Genomic DNA, 11,865 nt, shown 5'->3' with positions numbered 1-11,865 from the left:
AATTTAAAATTATTTGACCATGCCATACGGATTGTTGCAATTTTGACTACGCCTAGGTAGAGCAGTATGCCTATATATCTTCGCAACTCCCATACCTCACACTTCAGCTCCACTCTTTTATCTTGAAATGTCTCCATCTCAAACTATTCAAATCGATTTTTTCATAAATTTGTTGGACTGTTTCACCAAAGTCGCTTTGCATCGAATTAAGCACGGTGCTGTTCATAAGCTCATCTTCAATATTTCCACCTTGCTGTATTATGTCCTGCAGACTTTCTTCTATGAATGCCTCCAAAACATCCATTCTATTCTCCGGCTCTTCATTTTCATCTTCGTCGTTTGAATCTTCCCAATCAAATTCGCAAATTTTTTGAATTTCCAATTCGTTTAATCCCTTCGGACGCATGCCTAAATGAAGAAAAATAAATTATTACATGCGAACCTCTTATGACCAATGTTGCCTGTAGGCAACATCAACTTTTGAAAAAATCCACACTCCTTATAAAACAATTTTCAAGCCCTACTTATACTTTTATCATACCTATTTTAAAGAACTGTACGTTCTTATTTTTCTAATCTTTGTCACTAATTTTAGTTAATCGCACTATTTTCACGGTCACTTTTTGGTACAATTTTTCGGCAGCTGTGGTCGCTTCGAAGAATTATCGAGAACTCAGCACTCGCTGCAACTGCATTCGCAAAAAAAGAACGTTAATAAGGGGAATCCCTAATAAAAAAAAGTCCACAAAAATGTTGAATCGTAACCGATATTTAAATGTAAAGTCAATGTTACCTATAGGCAACAGTGGGCATGAAAGGGTTAATTTAATTCCAATTGTTTATGGAAATTATTATTATTGTTAGTATTATTATTATTCATGCTATTAATATTCTTGTTATTATTATTATTGTGTTGTTGTAGTTATTATTCCGAAGGAAAATTTCTATAATTTTTTATATTACTCTGAATTGATATCATTAAGATTATTGTGCCTTTTTAATATTTCGAATATTTTGTCCGCCGTTTATTTTGACACTTTTCTCATTTTGTTCACCGTACATTGACATTTTTATATTTCGAACACATGGCCAACAGTTCTTTATTGTTTCAGCAACATTCGTGGCCACGAACAACTTTAGGAACTATAATTGTCAAATTTTAGTAGGCGATTACTATAAATTAAGTTTTTTAAAATTGTAAGTTTTAAATTTAGCAACTAAGCTTAATATAATATTGGATTAGATTAGATTAGATTGTTTCGCAGTGAAACTAGGACATTTTTTAGTTTGGCGAAAAATTCGGCTTGTAAAATAAACAAGCAAAGAAAAAATTGGTAGTATTGCGGTCTAATGTGCTTGCGCGTTGTACTCTGCACATCAGTATGAAAGGAATATATTTTTATAATTTTTAATAAGTTATTATTTTAAAAACAAGAAAGAACGCTATAGTCGAGTACCTCGATTATCAAGTACCCGTTTCTCAGCTAAAGGGACCAAAGAGAAATGGAGATATGCAAGCAGCAAAGAGAGATTGAAATGCGCAACCTACCCGCTATCTCAATATATGGTTATGTGGGCGGCAGACAGATTTAAGCGTTATGGGCGTTTGGGTCAATCGATAGGTATTGACGAGACTAATACATTTCAGTTAACACTTTTTTCTAGTACGAAAATTGTAGGTGCCACAGGCTTAGGCAGTTTGTGGGCGTTAGAGTGGGCGTGGCATATTCTCGTAACAAACTTTCGCTACGTACAAGGCTACGAAACCTAAATCTGAAATCCCAATTCTCTGTCTTTGATAGTTGCCGAGATATCCGCGTTCATATTTACGATATTTTTGTGGTTTGTGGGCTGTTTGTGGGCGTTTAAGTGGGCGTGGCAAACTTTTTTGGGTCAGTCGATAGGTATTGATGAGAACAATACATTTCATTTAAAATTTGTATTCTACCATCAAAACTGTAGGAGCCACAGTTTTGGGCGCTTTGTGGGCGTTAGAGTGGGAGTGGCACCCTGCTGAAACAAACACGTGCTGCGCAAGAAGCTCAGGAATCTGCATGGCAAATCCGAAAAGCCTAGCTCTTATAGTTTCCGAGATCTCAGCGTTCATACGGACAGACGGACATGGCTGATCCTAATCAAGAATATATACACTTTCCGACGAATCTATTATTCCCTTTTACTCTACGAGTAACGGGTATAACAAACAAAATATCTGTTTTGGTTTTTTTTCTTACTTCCGACCGGTTTTTTATTCCCGGTCGAGATTTCTACCGGGAACAAAAATGAACCGGGTGGGAAAAAATTCCGAAAAAAAAAGAATGGCAATGCTGTTTATGGAAGTTATTTTCAAAAGGCAATAAAAATAGCTCTATGTGGCAACGCTGGTACAGCAACAACGAGGAAACTAATTCAAAAAGCAATAGGAAAGTAAAAGAGTGCAATCGAAATGGATTTGCGGAAGCTTAATATGTTTAAAAACGCCAATATAAATATGCAGGCGGCAATCGCCTAAGTCGCTGGTCGCAAGGGGGACCTTAGGAAGGGCTCCATCTTCATGACCAGTCCGTTTAAATCACTTTTGAATAATCCGCGCCCGTTTTTTGTCGTCATCGATGATTTTCATTTCAAAAAAATATCCGCCTGGCGTTTTGAAAGCTGGAAGGCCATGGTGGTGGCCATTGCCACCCTCGAAGGGCAATTTATGCGCTTCGTCCACATCCAAATGGTAAGTTTAAATTTCTGTTTATGTTTTTTTCGGTCTTTGCTTTTGCCTTTGCCGGCCGCGCGCTGTTAGAGATGCTTATCGTATATCGTAGATATATCGGCCCCGTGGCAGTGCAGTGAAATCTACTGCCAAATGTAAAGCAATTTGAAAAAAGGCAGTATTTTTTGTAAAATGTAAAATGTTTTGTTATTAATTTATTATTTTATATATTATTATTTCATTATTTATTATTTTTATTTATATATATTTATTATATTTCAATATTTATTATTTATTTATTATTTCAATATTTATTATTGTATTTTTATTTAATATATATATTTAATATATATACATATTATTATTTTATTATTAAATATTTATGTATTGTATTTATTATATATATATTATATTTTCTTATTTATTATTTTTATTTATTATTTATATTTTTTCATAGATGTCTCCCGAGACCAGCAAGTTGGGGAAGGTCGAAATAAAGGATGGAGTTAGGGAGGTGTTTTACTTCGCCAAGAAGAACGGGCTGCAGCACCACCTGGTGGGAGCCTTGTGCGACGGTAACTTGGCCAACCAGGAGGCCACCCAGTGGCTCCTGCAAAATGATTACGCCTGCGAAGCAAACCCATTTTTTGCTCAACAAATTGATTACATGGTGGAAGGGAGCTCAAAAATCGGAAGAACATTTACGTAATTTATGGACAGACCCTTAACAGGTAAACGATCGCGCAAAAAAGAATGAAATCGCATAGTTCAATAGTTAGTATCAGCCTGATATAAAGTTAGTATTGTAAGTGACACAATTAGATTAGTAATTAATGCGAGCCTAATCAAATTAAGTAAACAAGAATTGAAATATTAAGTCCATGCGATAAATTCCAAAATCAGTTAAGTGTATAATCCACTTTTGCAAGGTCAGTGCATCCAATAATAAAATATACCATGGCTAGTTTTACTATACATATTATTGTTTAATTTATTATTTCGTATAATTTAAAATGATTTCTTGGCTTCCTAACTAAAAAGTCAACTATCTTAGGAACTAACGCTTAATAATATAAGATCCCTGGGATTAAACGGCTGCTGGTGGCTCATTTAGAACAGTACCAGTTTGGTGGGATCGTGGCGCACTAGCACCATGAATGGAGTGTCTCCACGGAAGAGGACATCTGGTCCGGATTTCTTGAGGTACGTGACTGTAGACGCCGCCGCCTCCGTTCCCTGCTCGTTAACGGTGAAGTCGACTTTGTGGACGATGTCGTCCACAACCAAATCGGATTGAGCCCCTCCCGCTCCGGCTCTTCGCTGGGCCTCCAGGTTCTGCAGGCTATTTCCGCCCAGCGAACTCGTCCTGGAGACCTCGTTTGTGGCGATCAGGGAGAGATCATTCTGCACGGTGCTGAAGATGCCGCCCAGACCCATTTTCTGCATGACTGTCTTCAGATTCACCGACTCGGTGAGGTGCATCTTCGGGAACGCCACCAGTGCCTGCCGTCTGTACATCCTGCTGATCAAATCCTCCACCTTCTCCGGTGTCAAACGCTTCTGTAGTGTCATAAGTTCGACCACCGACGACTTAAAGGGCTGGATGATATACATGGTGCTCAGGTTTCCCCGGTAGGGCAACCCAATGATCTTGCAGCCAAGCTCGTGATCCTCGTGGTAGGGATACGATCCTCCCGTGGCCATCATCTGGACCCTCACCACTGGCTCAGTTCCCTCGCCGTTCGGATAGAAGTTATCTGGCCGGGTGGCCGATTCGATAAAGTCCGTCTCCCAGAAGGCCTTAAAGTACAGCGCGTTGGCCAGAATCATCCTGGTGCTCTGCGGAATATCGCTGGAGATGATGTTCTCGATGCGGTTCTTCGTGTTCCGTGCCACCCAGGAGTTGATGTTGTAGCGCGCTGTTGCCGGACTGCCCTCGAAGTCCTGAACCTCCAGATCCGAACCGTAGACCATTGCGATAACCCGCCTGTAAATGGACAAAAGTGGAGCACATGAGTAATCAATCAGTAAGGCATTACCAATTAGGTATGCAAACGTCGTTGGGTAAAGTGGGGCAAGATTGTGGGAGGCTAGGCATGGGTTGGAGTGTTAGAATGTATTTTTAGCTACAGTTCGACTTTAAACAAAATAATTAAAAACTGAGCGAATATCTAGTCAATGATAATAGTTTTGCAGATAATAAAAGTAACTTCAATTGTTTAAAACAGATTTATTTTACATTGTTAAAACAAAGCCTTGTTACGCTCTTATCAGTGAGTTTTATTACAAAAATATTTTAGTTTTCTTAAATTGAAGTTGCTTAGCGAAATAAGATAGCTAAGTGCCAATTTCAGGATTGTTGATATTGTTGATTGCCTGATCTTAGCTGAAAATCTGTCATTTCATTACGGTTCCGGTAAGTTTGCTTCGCATTTACCTTATTACCCTTTTATACCCATTTATGTTCTCTCTTTACCATCAATATTTCTCACACCAACGATCACACTGGGAAATTTTTACAAAATGTAAATAATGACTGTTCCCCGTTAAATTGTAAACAAAGTACGTATATATTTCTCAATGAAAGCTTGCTTTTAAAAGTGTCATAAATAAATGTGAAATTACATGTGTTTGTTAGTCAACTTCTATTCCTACAAAAAGGGAAAAAAAACTCTTCAAAGGCTAACGACTAGTCTCTTCAATGGAATAATAAAACTATTTCAAATCTCTTCACTACTTGCTAGATCCCTGAATGTCAAACGATCTTTAAAAGAAAGGAGACTTTGAAAAAAGGCGGAAAGCCTTGAGTTTTTGCAAGCAAAACAATAACAAACGAATGTATGCTTTTGTTATTGTTCTTGTTTTTGTTTGAGCCGGGGCAAAAAAAATGTATGGCAACGCTGTTTTTGGATCTTAGGAAACTGAATTTATTGGAGGCGGGAATCGCGTACGTTGCTGGTCACAAGGGAGACCTTAAGAAGGGCTCCCTTTTCATGACCAGCCAATTCACAACGCTTTTGAAAAACCCGCGCCCGTTCTTTTTGGTGTTTGACGAATTTCACCTTAAAAAAATACCGGCGTGGAGATTCGAATCCTGGAAGGTCATGGTGGTGGCCATTGCCACCCTCGAAGGGCAATTTATGCGCTTCGTCCACATCCAAATGGAAAGTTTAAATTTCTGTTTATGTTTTTTTCGATCTTTGCTTTTGCCTTTGCCGCCGCGCGCTGTTAGAAATGCCATCGATATCGTATATCGTAGATATATCGGCACCGTGGCAGTGCAGTGAAATTTACTGCAAAATGTAAAGCAATTTGAAAAAGGCAGTGTTTTTTGTAAAAGGTAAAATGTTTTGTTATTTATTTATTATTTTATATATTATTATTTCATTATTTATTATTTATTATTTTTATTTATATATGTATTTATTATATATACATATTATTATTTTATTATTAAATATTTATTGTTTTTATTTATTATATATATATTATATTTTCTTATTTATTATTTTTATTTATGATTTCTATTTTTTCATAGATGTCTCCAGCGATCGGTATGTTGGGAAAGATGGTAATAAAGGACGGAGAAAGGGAGGCTTATTACTTCGCAAAGAAGAACGGGCTGCAGCACCACCTGGTGGGAGCCGTAAGCGATGGGAACGCGGCAAATCAAGACGCCATCCAGTGGCTCCTACAAAAAGGTGTGCCTTCCTTATACGACCACAGGCACTTGTGCGGGCGCCTTGTTCGGTTGGGGGTGGCTGACGGTATGCTCATCTGAAATTCCGCAAAGGTACCTATATGCGTGTCCTGGGCGAAATGGCAACTAAATCCAATATCGCCCTAGGCTCCAACCACACGGCGCTCGCACACTATACACAGGAGTTCGGGAGGATGGAATATTTACTGCGGAATATTTACCAGGTGGTGCCGGAGGAGGAGGAGGTGTCCTTGACCAGCTGTAATGCTGACCTCTTGGAGGACATCGGCCAGAAATGGGCTTTCGCGTTGGACGAGGCGATGGCGGAAGCCCTGTCGATGTTCCCGGAGGTCAGGGAGGATGAGGAGCAGGCCCTCCTTCACGTCGGCAGCTTGGTTTCGGTGATGGCGATCACCGAGGACCCTTACCATTTTTAATTATTTAAATTTTTAAGATAAAAAATATTACAAAATATTTCAAAATTTTTTCTTATATTTAATTTTACACAATTTTATGAAATTTTCTTTACAGGGGCTAATTATTTTAATTATTTTAAATAAAATAATTATTTTAAAAATAATAAATTTGTATTTTATTTATATAAAATAATAATTTTATAAAATTTTCTTTACAGGGGCTTATTTTTAATTTTATGTTATATTATGAAATTTACTTTTAAGTCTTTACTTGTAAAATAATAAAAAAATATTGATAAAAGCTTTTGAAGCTTTTGATTATTATTATTGATGAAAATGTTAAGTTTTTAACAGGAGGGAACGGGCCAGCAGCATACAATTTAGAGCAAGACGACTATATAAAACATAGAAGGATATTGCGGTAATTATACCCGTTACTCGTGGAGTAAAAGGGTATACTAGATTCGTCGGAAAGTATGTAACAGGCAGAAGGAAGCGTTTCCGACCCCATAAAGTATATATATTCTTGATCAGGATCACTAGCCGAGTCGATCTAGCCATGTCCGTCTGTCTGTCCGGATGAACGCTGAAATCTCGGAAACTATAAGGCCTAGGCTATTGAGATTTGGCGTGCAGATTCCTGAGCTTCTTACGCAGCGCAAGCGCATGCGCTACAAACTCCACCACACCCACACCCGCAGGAGGAGGTGTTGGAGAAGGCGGTGTTGGTGGAGCCGGAGGAGGAGCCGGAGGCCCAGGCTGCCATCCCCCCGTTGGCCCCCCTAATTCTGTCGCCGCGGCCATCAGCAGGGCGTAGGCGTCCTGTCGCTCCTCGGGAGCGGCCAGGGCGCCCATATCCAGCACTGGGAACGCCCCGTCTTTCGTTGCCTCCCAATGCCATCGAAGTCTCTCAGTGGCCACAGCTCCCCACAAAGGAGCTGCAGAGTCACTTCGATGGCAATGGACGACGGCGCCTTACCAGTGCTGGATGTGCTGGCAGAGATGCGGTCATCCGTTTAAAGCCAGGCGCCACACCTGCTTGGCCTCGTCCCTCACGTATTCTTGCCCGTACTGCCCCTTCAGCTCAGTGGTAAAGAACCCTAGTGGGCATAGGGCGAAGTGCGAAGGGGACGGGGTCACGGCTTACTTGCCGGATGGCCCACATTCCACCCTGCGGCGACATTGGGCGGGCATCAACAACGGGGAGGTGCTGCAGCCTTCGAGGGAGTCTTCCATGTCCCCCATGACGCGGGATCTCAGTGAAGGGCTTAATGCCTTGCTGTAAGTATTCATAAAATTTGATTTGATTTTTAACTTTAATTATAATTTTTATATTAATTTCAGATCCCCTCCCTGAGCGACTAAGGGCATTGGAGGCTCCCGAGCGGCCACGCCGGACTGATTGCGGATGCAGGTAAGAGAAGCGTACGCTAGACGGGCATAGTGGTTAAACAAATATTTTCTTGTTCTTTTAGATCACCATCTCCCGGCATTACCTCCTTCGCTGCCATGGCCGAATGGTATCCTGCACAAGGATTTGCGGCGCCACCGCCACTGAGGATGCCACCCTTGCGCAGGGATACGTGGCGCCACCACAACATCAGGCGCCACAAGCGCAGGCGCTACATCCACAAGCGCAGGCGCTACAACAACAAGCGCAGGCGCTACATCCACAAGCGCAGGCGCTACAACCACAAGCGCAGGCGCTAAAACATCAACCGCAGGCGCTACAAACTCCACCACACCCACACCCGCAGGAGGAGGTGTTGGAGAAGGCGGTGTTGGTGGAGCCGGAGGCCCAGGCTGCCATCCCCCCGTTGGCCCCCCTAATTCTGTCGCCGCGGCCATCAGCAGGGCGTAGGCGTCCTGTCGCTCCTCGGCAGCGGCCAGGGCGCCCATATCCAGCACTGGGAACGCCCCGTCTTTCGTTGCCTCCCAATGCCATCGAAGTCTCTCAGTGGCCACAGCTCCCCACAAAGGAGCTGCAGAGTCACTTCGATGGCAATGGACGACGGCGCCTTACCAGTGCTGGATGTGCTGGCAGAGATGCGGTCATCCGTTTAAAGCCAGGCGCCACACCTGCTTGGCCTCGTCCCTCACGTATTCTTGCCCGTACTGCCCCTTCAGCTCAGTGGTAAAGAACCCTAGTGGGCATAGGGCGAAGTGCGAAGGGGACGGGGTCACGGCTTACTTGCCGGATGGCCCACATTCCACCCTGCGGCGACATTGGGCGGGCATCAACAACGGGGAGGTGCTGCAGCCTTCGAGGGAGTCTTCCATGTCCCCCATGACGCGGGATCTCAGTGAAGGGCTTAATGCCTTGCTGTAAGTATTCATAAAATTTGATTTGATTTTTAACTTTAATTATAATTATACCCGTTACTCGTAGAGTAAAAGGGTATACTAGATTCGTCGGAAAGTATGTAACAGGCAGAAGGAAGCGTTTCCGACCCCATAAAGTATATATATTCTTGATCAGGATCACTAGCCGAGTCGATCTAGCCATGTCCGTCTGACCGTCTGTCTGTCCGTCCGGATGAACGCTGAGATCTCGGAAACTATGAGAGCAGGCTATTGAGATTTGGCGTACAGATTCCTGAGCTTCTTACGCAGCGCAAGTTTGTTTCAGTAGACTGCCACGCCCACTCTAACGCCCACAAACCGCCCAAAACTGTAACTCCTACAGTTTTGATGCTAGATAGAAAATTTTAACTGAAATGTATTGTTCTCATCAAAACCTATCGATTGACCTAAAAAAAAGTTTGCCACGCCCACTTAAACGCCCACAAACCGCGAAAACCTGAGACGCCCACAATTTCCATGCTAGATAAAAAATTTTAACTGAAATGTATTGGTGTCGTCAATACCTATCGATTGATCCAAAAATAAATCTGCCACGCCCACTCTAACGCCCATAACGCTTAAATCTGTCTACCGCCGGTAGGTGGCGCATTTTAATTTCGCTTTGCTGCTTGCATATCTCCATTTCCCTTTGAGTAACGGGTATCTGATAGTCGAGGTACTCGACTATAGCGTTCTTCCTTGTTTTTATATTAATTTCAGATCCCCTCCCTGAGCGACTAAGGGCATTGGAGGCTCCCGAGCGGCCACGCCGGACTGATTGCGGATGCAGGTAAGAGAAGCGTACGCTAGACGGGCATAGTGGTTAAACAAATATTTTCTTGTTCTTTTAGATCACCATCTCCCGGCATTACCTCCTTCGCTGCCATGGCCGAATGGTATCCTGCACAAGGATTTGCGGCGCCACCGCCACTGAGGATGCCACCCTTGCGCAGGGATACGTGGCGCCACCACAACATCAGGCGCCACAAGCGCAGGCGCTACATCCACAAGCGCAGGCGCTACAACCACAAGCGCAGGCGCTAAAACATCAACCGCAGGCGCTACAAACTCCACCACACCCACACCCGCAGGAGGAGGTGTTGGAGAAGGCGGTGTTGGTGGAGCCGGAGGCCCAGGCTGCCATCCCCCCGTTGGCCCCCCTAATTCTGTCGCCGCGGCCATCAGCAGGGCGTAGGCGTCCTGTCGCTCCTCGGGAGCGGCCAGGGCGCCCATATCCAGCACTGGGAACGCCCCGTCTTTCGTTGCCTCCCAATGCCATCGAAGTCTCTCAGTGGCCACAGCTCCCCACAAAGGAGCTGCAGAGTCACTTCGATGGCAATGGACGACGGCGCCTTACCAGTGCTGGATGTGCTGGCAGAGATGCGGTCATCCGTTTAAAGCCAGGCGCCACACCTGCTTGGCCTCGTCCCTTACGTATTCTTGCCCGTACTGCCCCTTCAGCTCAGTGGTAAAGAACCCTAGTGGGCATAGGGACGGGGTCACGGCTTACTTGCCGGATGGCCCACATTCCACCCTGCGGCGACATTGGGCGGGCATCAACAACGGGGTGATGCCGCCTTCGAGGGAGTCGTCGATGTCCCCCCAGTCGCGGCCACTGACGGTTATCCTGGCAATGATAATATTCATCTCCAGCAGATTAAAAAAAATTAATCGCAGATAATTCCCTTAATGTAGAAAAGCTGTCCTCTATGGACGAAATAAAATCCAAAAATGAGGAGTACTCCAAGACAAAAATTATAGTTCTTTAGAGCAAACCCACGACCGACCCGCATGCGGTCAAGAAACACAATGATTGTTTTGTTGACGAATCCCGAAATCGACAAGGGTCTATCGATTTTCTTGAACAACGGCTATCGATGTATGGCCAACGTTGCCATTATTTCAAATGGAATACTCACCTCTGAAAAGTGGCAAGCTCAGTGGCAGCCCGAAGGGTGGCAACGTTGGCCACACATCGATAGCCGATGTTTAGGAAAATCGATAGACCCTTGTCGTTTTCGGGACTCGTCAACAAGACAATAATTTTGCATTTATCACCGCAAAAAATTAAAAATTAAAAAAAATATATACCTTTCAGATTGGTGTGCAAAGTACAACGCACAAGCACTAATGTTCTTGTGCGTTGTACTTTGCACGCTTTGGACGCTAAGCTACCAATTTTATACTTGCTTGTTTGTTATATTATCCGAATTTTTGCGGACATGTCCTATTTTCACAGCGAAGTTTGTAATAATCTAATCTAATATTTAGATTCTATTATAATTAATGTATTCAATTATCTAAAACTTAAAATCTTTAAAAACGCTTCATAATAGTTACCTGGCATGGTAAGCGGTGCATTAAGTCCAGTCTTGTCACTTCACCCTTGGTGCATAGATGCAGCGGCTCGCCCAGGAGGGTCGGCACTTCCAGGTGGGTACCGCACAGCGCCTGCTTCAGCGAGATCAGAGGCGTGTAGTGTAGATCGTACCCCTCCCGGCTAAAGAATGGGTGCGGCTTGTCCCGAAGAACGGTAACGTGGACCTGGGATCAGCTCCTTGCTCTACTTCCTCTTGCCCTGCTCCCCATGAGTTTCTGCCACATCGCAATTGACGGCGTTTTTAAAAACATAAGCTTTTTTGGAAAAATACAAAAGTTTTGATATTTTTATTATATTTATTCAAAAACATTGAACAGTTTAC

General features: G+C 43.2%; 4 protein-coding genes across 4 annotated transcripts; 3 read left to right on the top strand and 1 right to left on the bottom strand.

The window, feature by feature from the left end:
• Nucleotides 1-632: 632 nt before the first annotated feature.
• Nucleotides 633-3,514, top strand: LOC108019163 (uncharacterized). The gene is made up of 2 exons (XM_017086915.4): nt 633-2,725; nt 3,162-3,514. The coding sequence occupies exons 1-2, from the start codon at nt 2,555-2,557 to the stop codon at nt 3,411-3,413; spliced, it is 423 nt and encodes a 140-aa protein (XP_016942404.3). The 5' UTR covers nt 633-2,554; the 3' UTR covers nt 3,414-3,514.
• Nucleotides 3,515-3,814: 300 nt separating this feature from the next.
• LOC139352202 (serine protease inhibitor 28Dc) lies at nt 3,815-4,678 on the bottom strand. The gene has a single exon (XM_070994284.1). It carries the CDS (start codon nt 4,676-4,678, stop codon nt 3,815-3,817), a length of 864 nt encoding a protein of 287 aa, XP_070850385.1.
• A 2,854-nt stretch (nt 4,679-7,532) lies between these two features.
• On the top strand, nt 7,533-8,383 carry LOC139355166 (uncharacterized). Its single transcript, XM_070999521.1, has 3 exons — nt 7,533-8,101; nt 8,165-8,234; nt 8,296-8,383. The coding sequence occupies exons 1-2, from the start codon at nt 7,809-7,811 to the stop codon at nt 8,175-8,177; spliced, it is 306 nt and encodes a 101-aa protein (XP_070855622.1). The 5' UTR covers nt 7,533-7,808; the 3' UTR covers nt 8,178-8,234; nt 8,296-8,383.
• A 370-nt stretch (nt 8,384-8,753) lies between these two features.
• LOC139355167 (uncharacterized) lies at nt 8,754-10,102 on the top strand. Its single transcript, XM_070999522.1, has 3 exons — nt 8,754-9,145; nt 9,884-9,953; nt 10,015-10,102. Exons 1-2 carry the CDS (start codon nt 8,853-8,855, stop codon nt 9,894-9,896), a joined length of 306 nt encoding a protein of 101 aa, XP_070855623.1. The 5' UTR covers nt 8,754-8,852; the 3' UTR covers nt 9,897-9,953; nt 10,015-10,102.
• The last annotated feature ends 1,763 nt before the right edge of the window (nt 10,103-11,865 follow it).

The sequence above is a fragment of the Drosophila suzukii genome, chromosome 2L, assembly GCF_043229965.1.
Source record: "Drosophila suzukii chromosome 2L, CBGP_Dsuzu_IsoJpt1.0, whole genome shotgun sequence".
Classification (NCBI taxonomy): Eukaryota; Metazoa; Arthropoda; class Insecta; order Diptera; family Drosophilidae; genus Drosophila; species Drosophila suzukii.
This window is presented reverse-complemented; position numbering and strand designations above follow the sequence as displayed.

Coding starts and splice junctions, on each gene's coding strand:
- LOC139355166 (XM_070999521.1), top strand. CDS start 7,809: ATGTGCTGGCAGAGATGCGGTCATCCGTTTAAAGCCAGGCGCCACACC.
- LOC108019163 (XM_017086915.4), top strand. CDS start 2,555: ATGACCAGTCCGTTTAAATCACTTTTGAATAATCCGCGCCCGTTTTTT. Junction 2,726..3,161: donor GCTTCGTCCACATCCAAATG/GTAAGTTTAAAT, acceptor ATTTTTTCATAG/ATGTCTCCCGAGACCAGCAA.
- LOC139355167 (XM_070999522.1), top strand. CDS start 8,853: ATGTGCTGGCAGAGATGCGGTCATCCGTTTAAAGCCAGGCGCCACACC.
- LOC139352202 (XM_070994284.1), bottom strand. CDS start 4,678: ATGGTCTACGGTTCGGATCTGGAGGTTCAGGACTTCGAGGGCAGTCCG.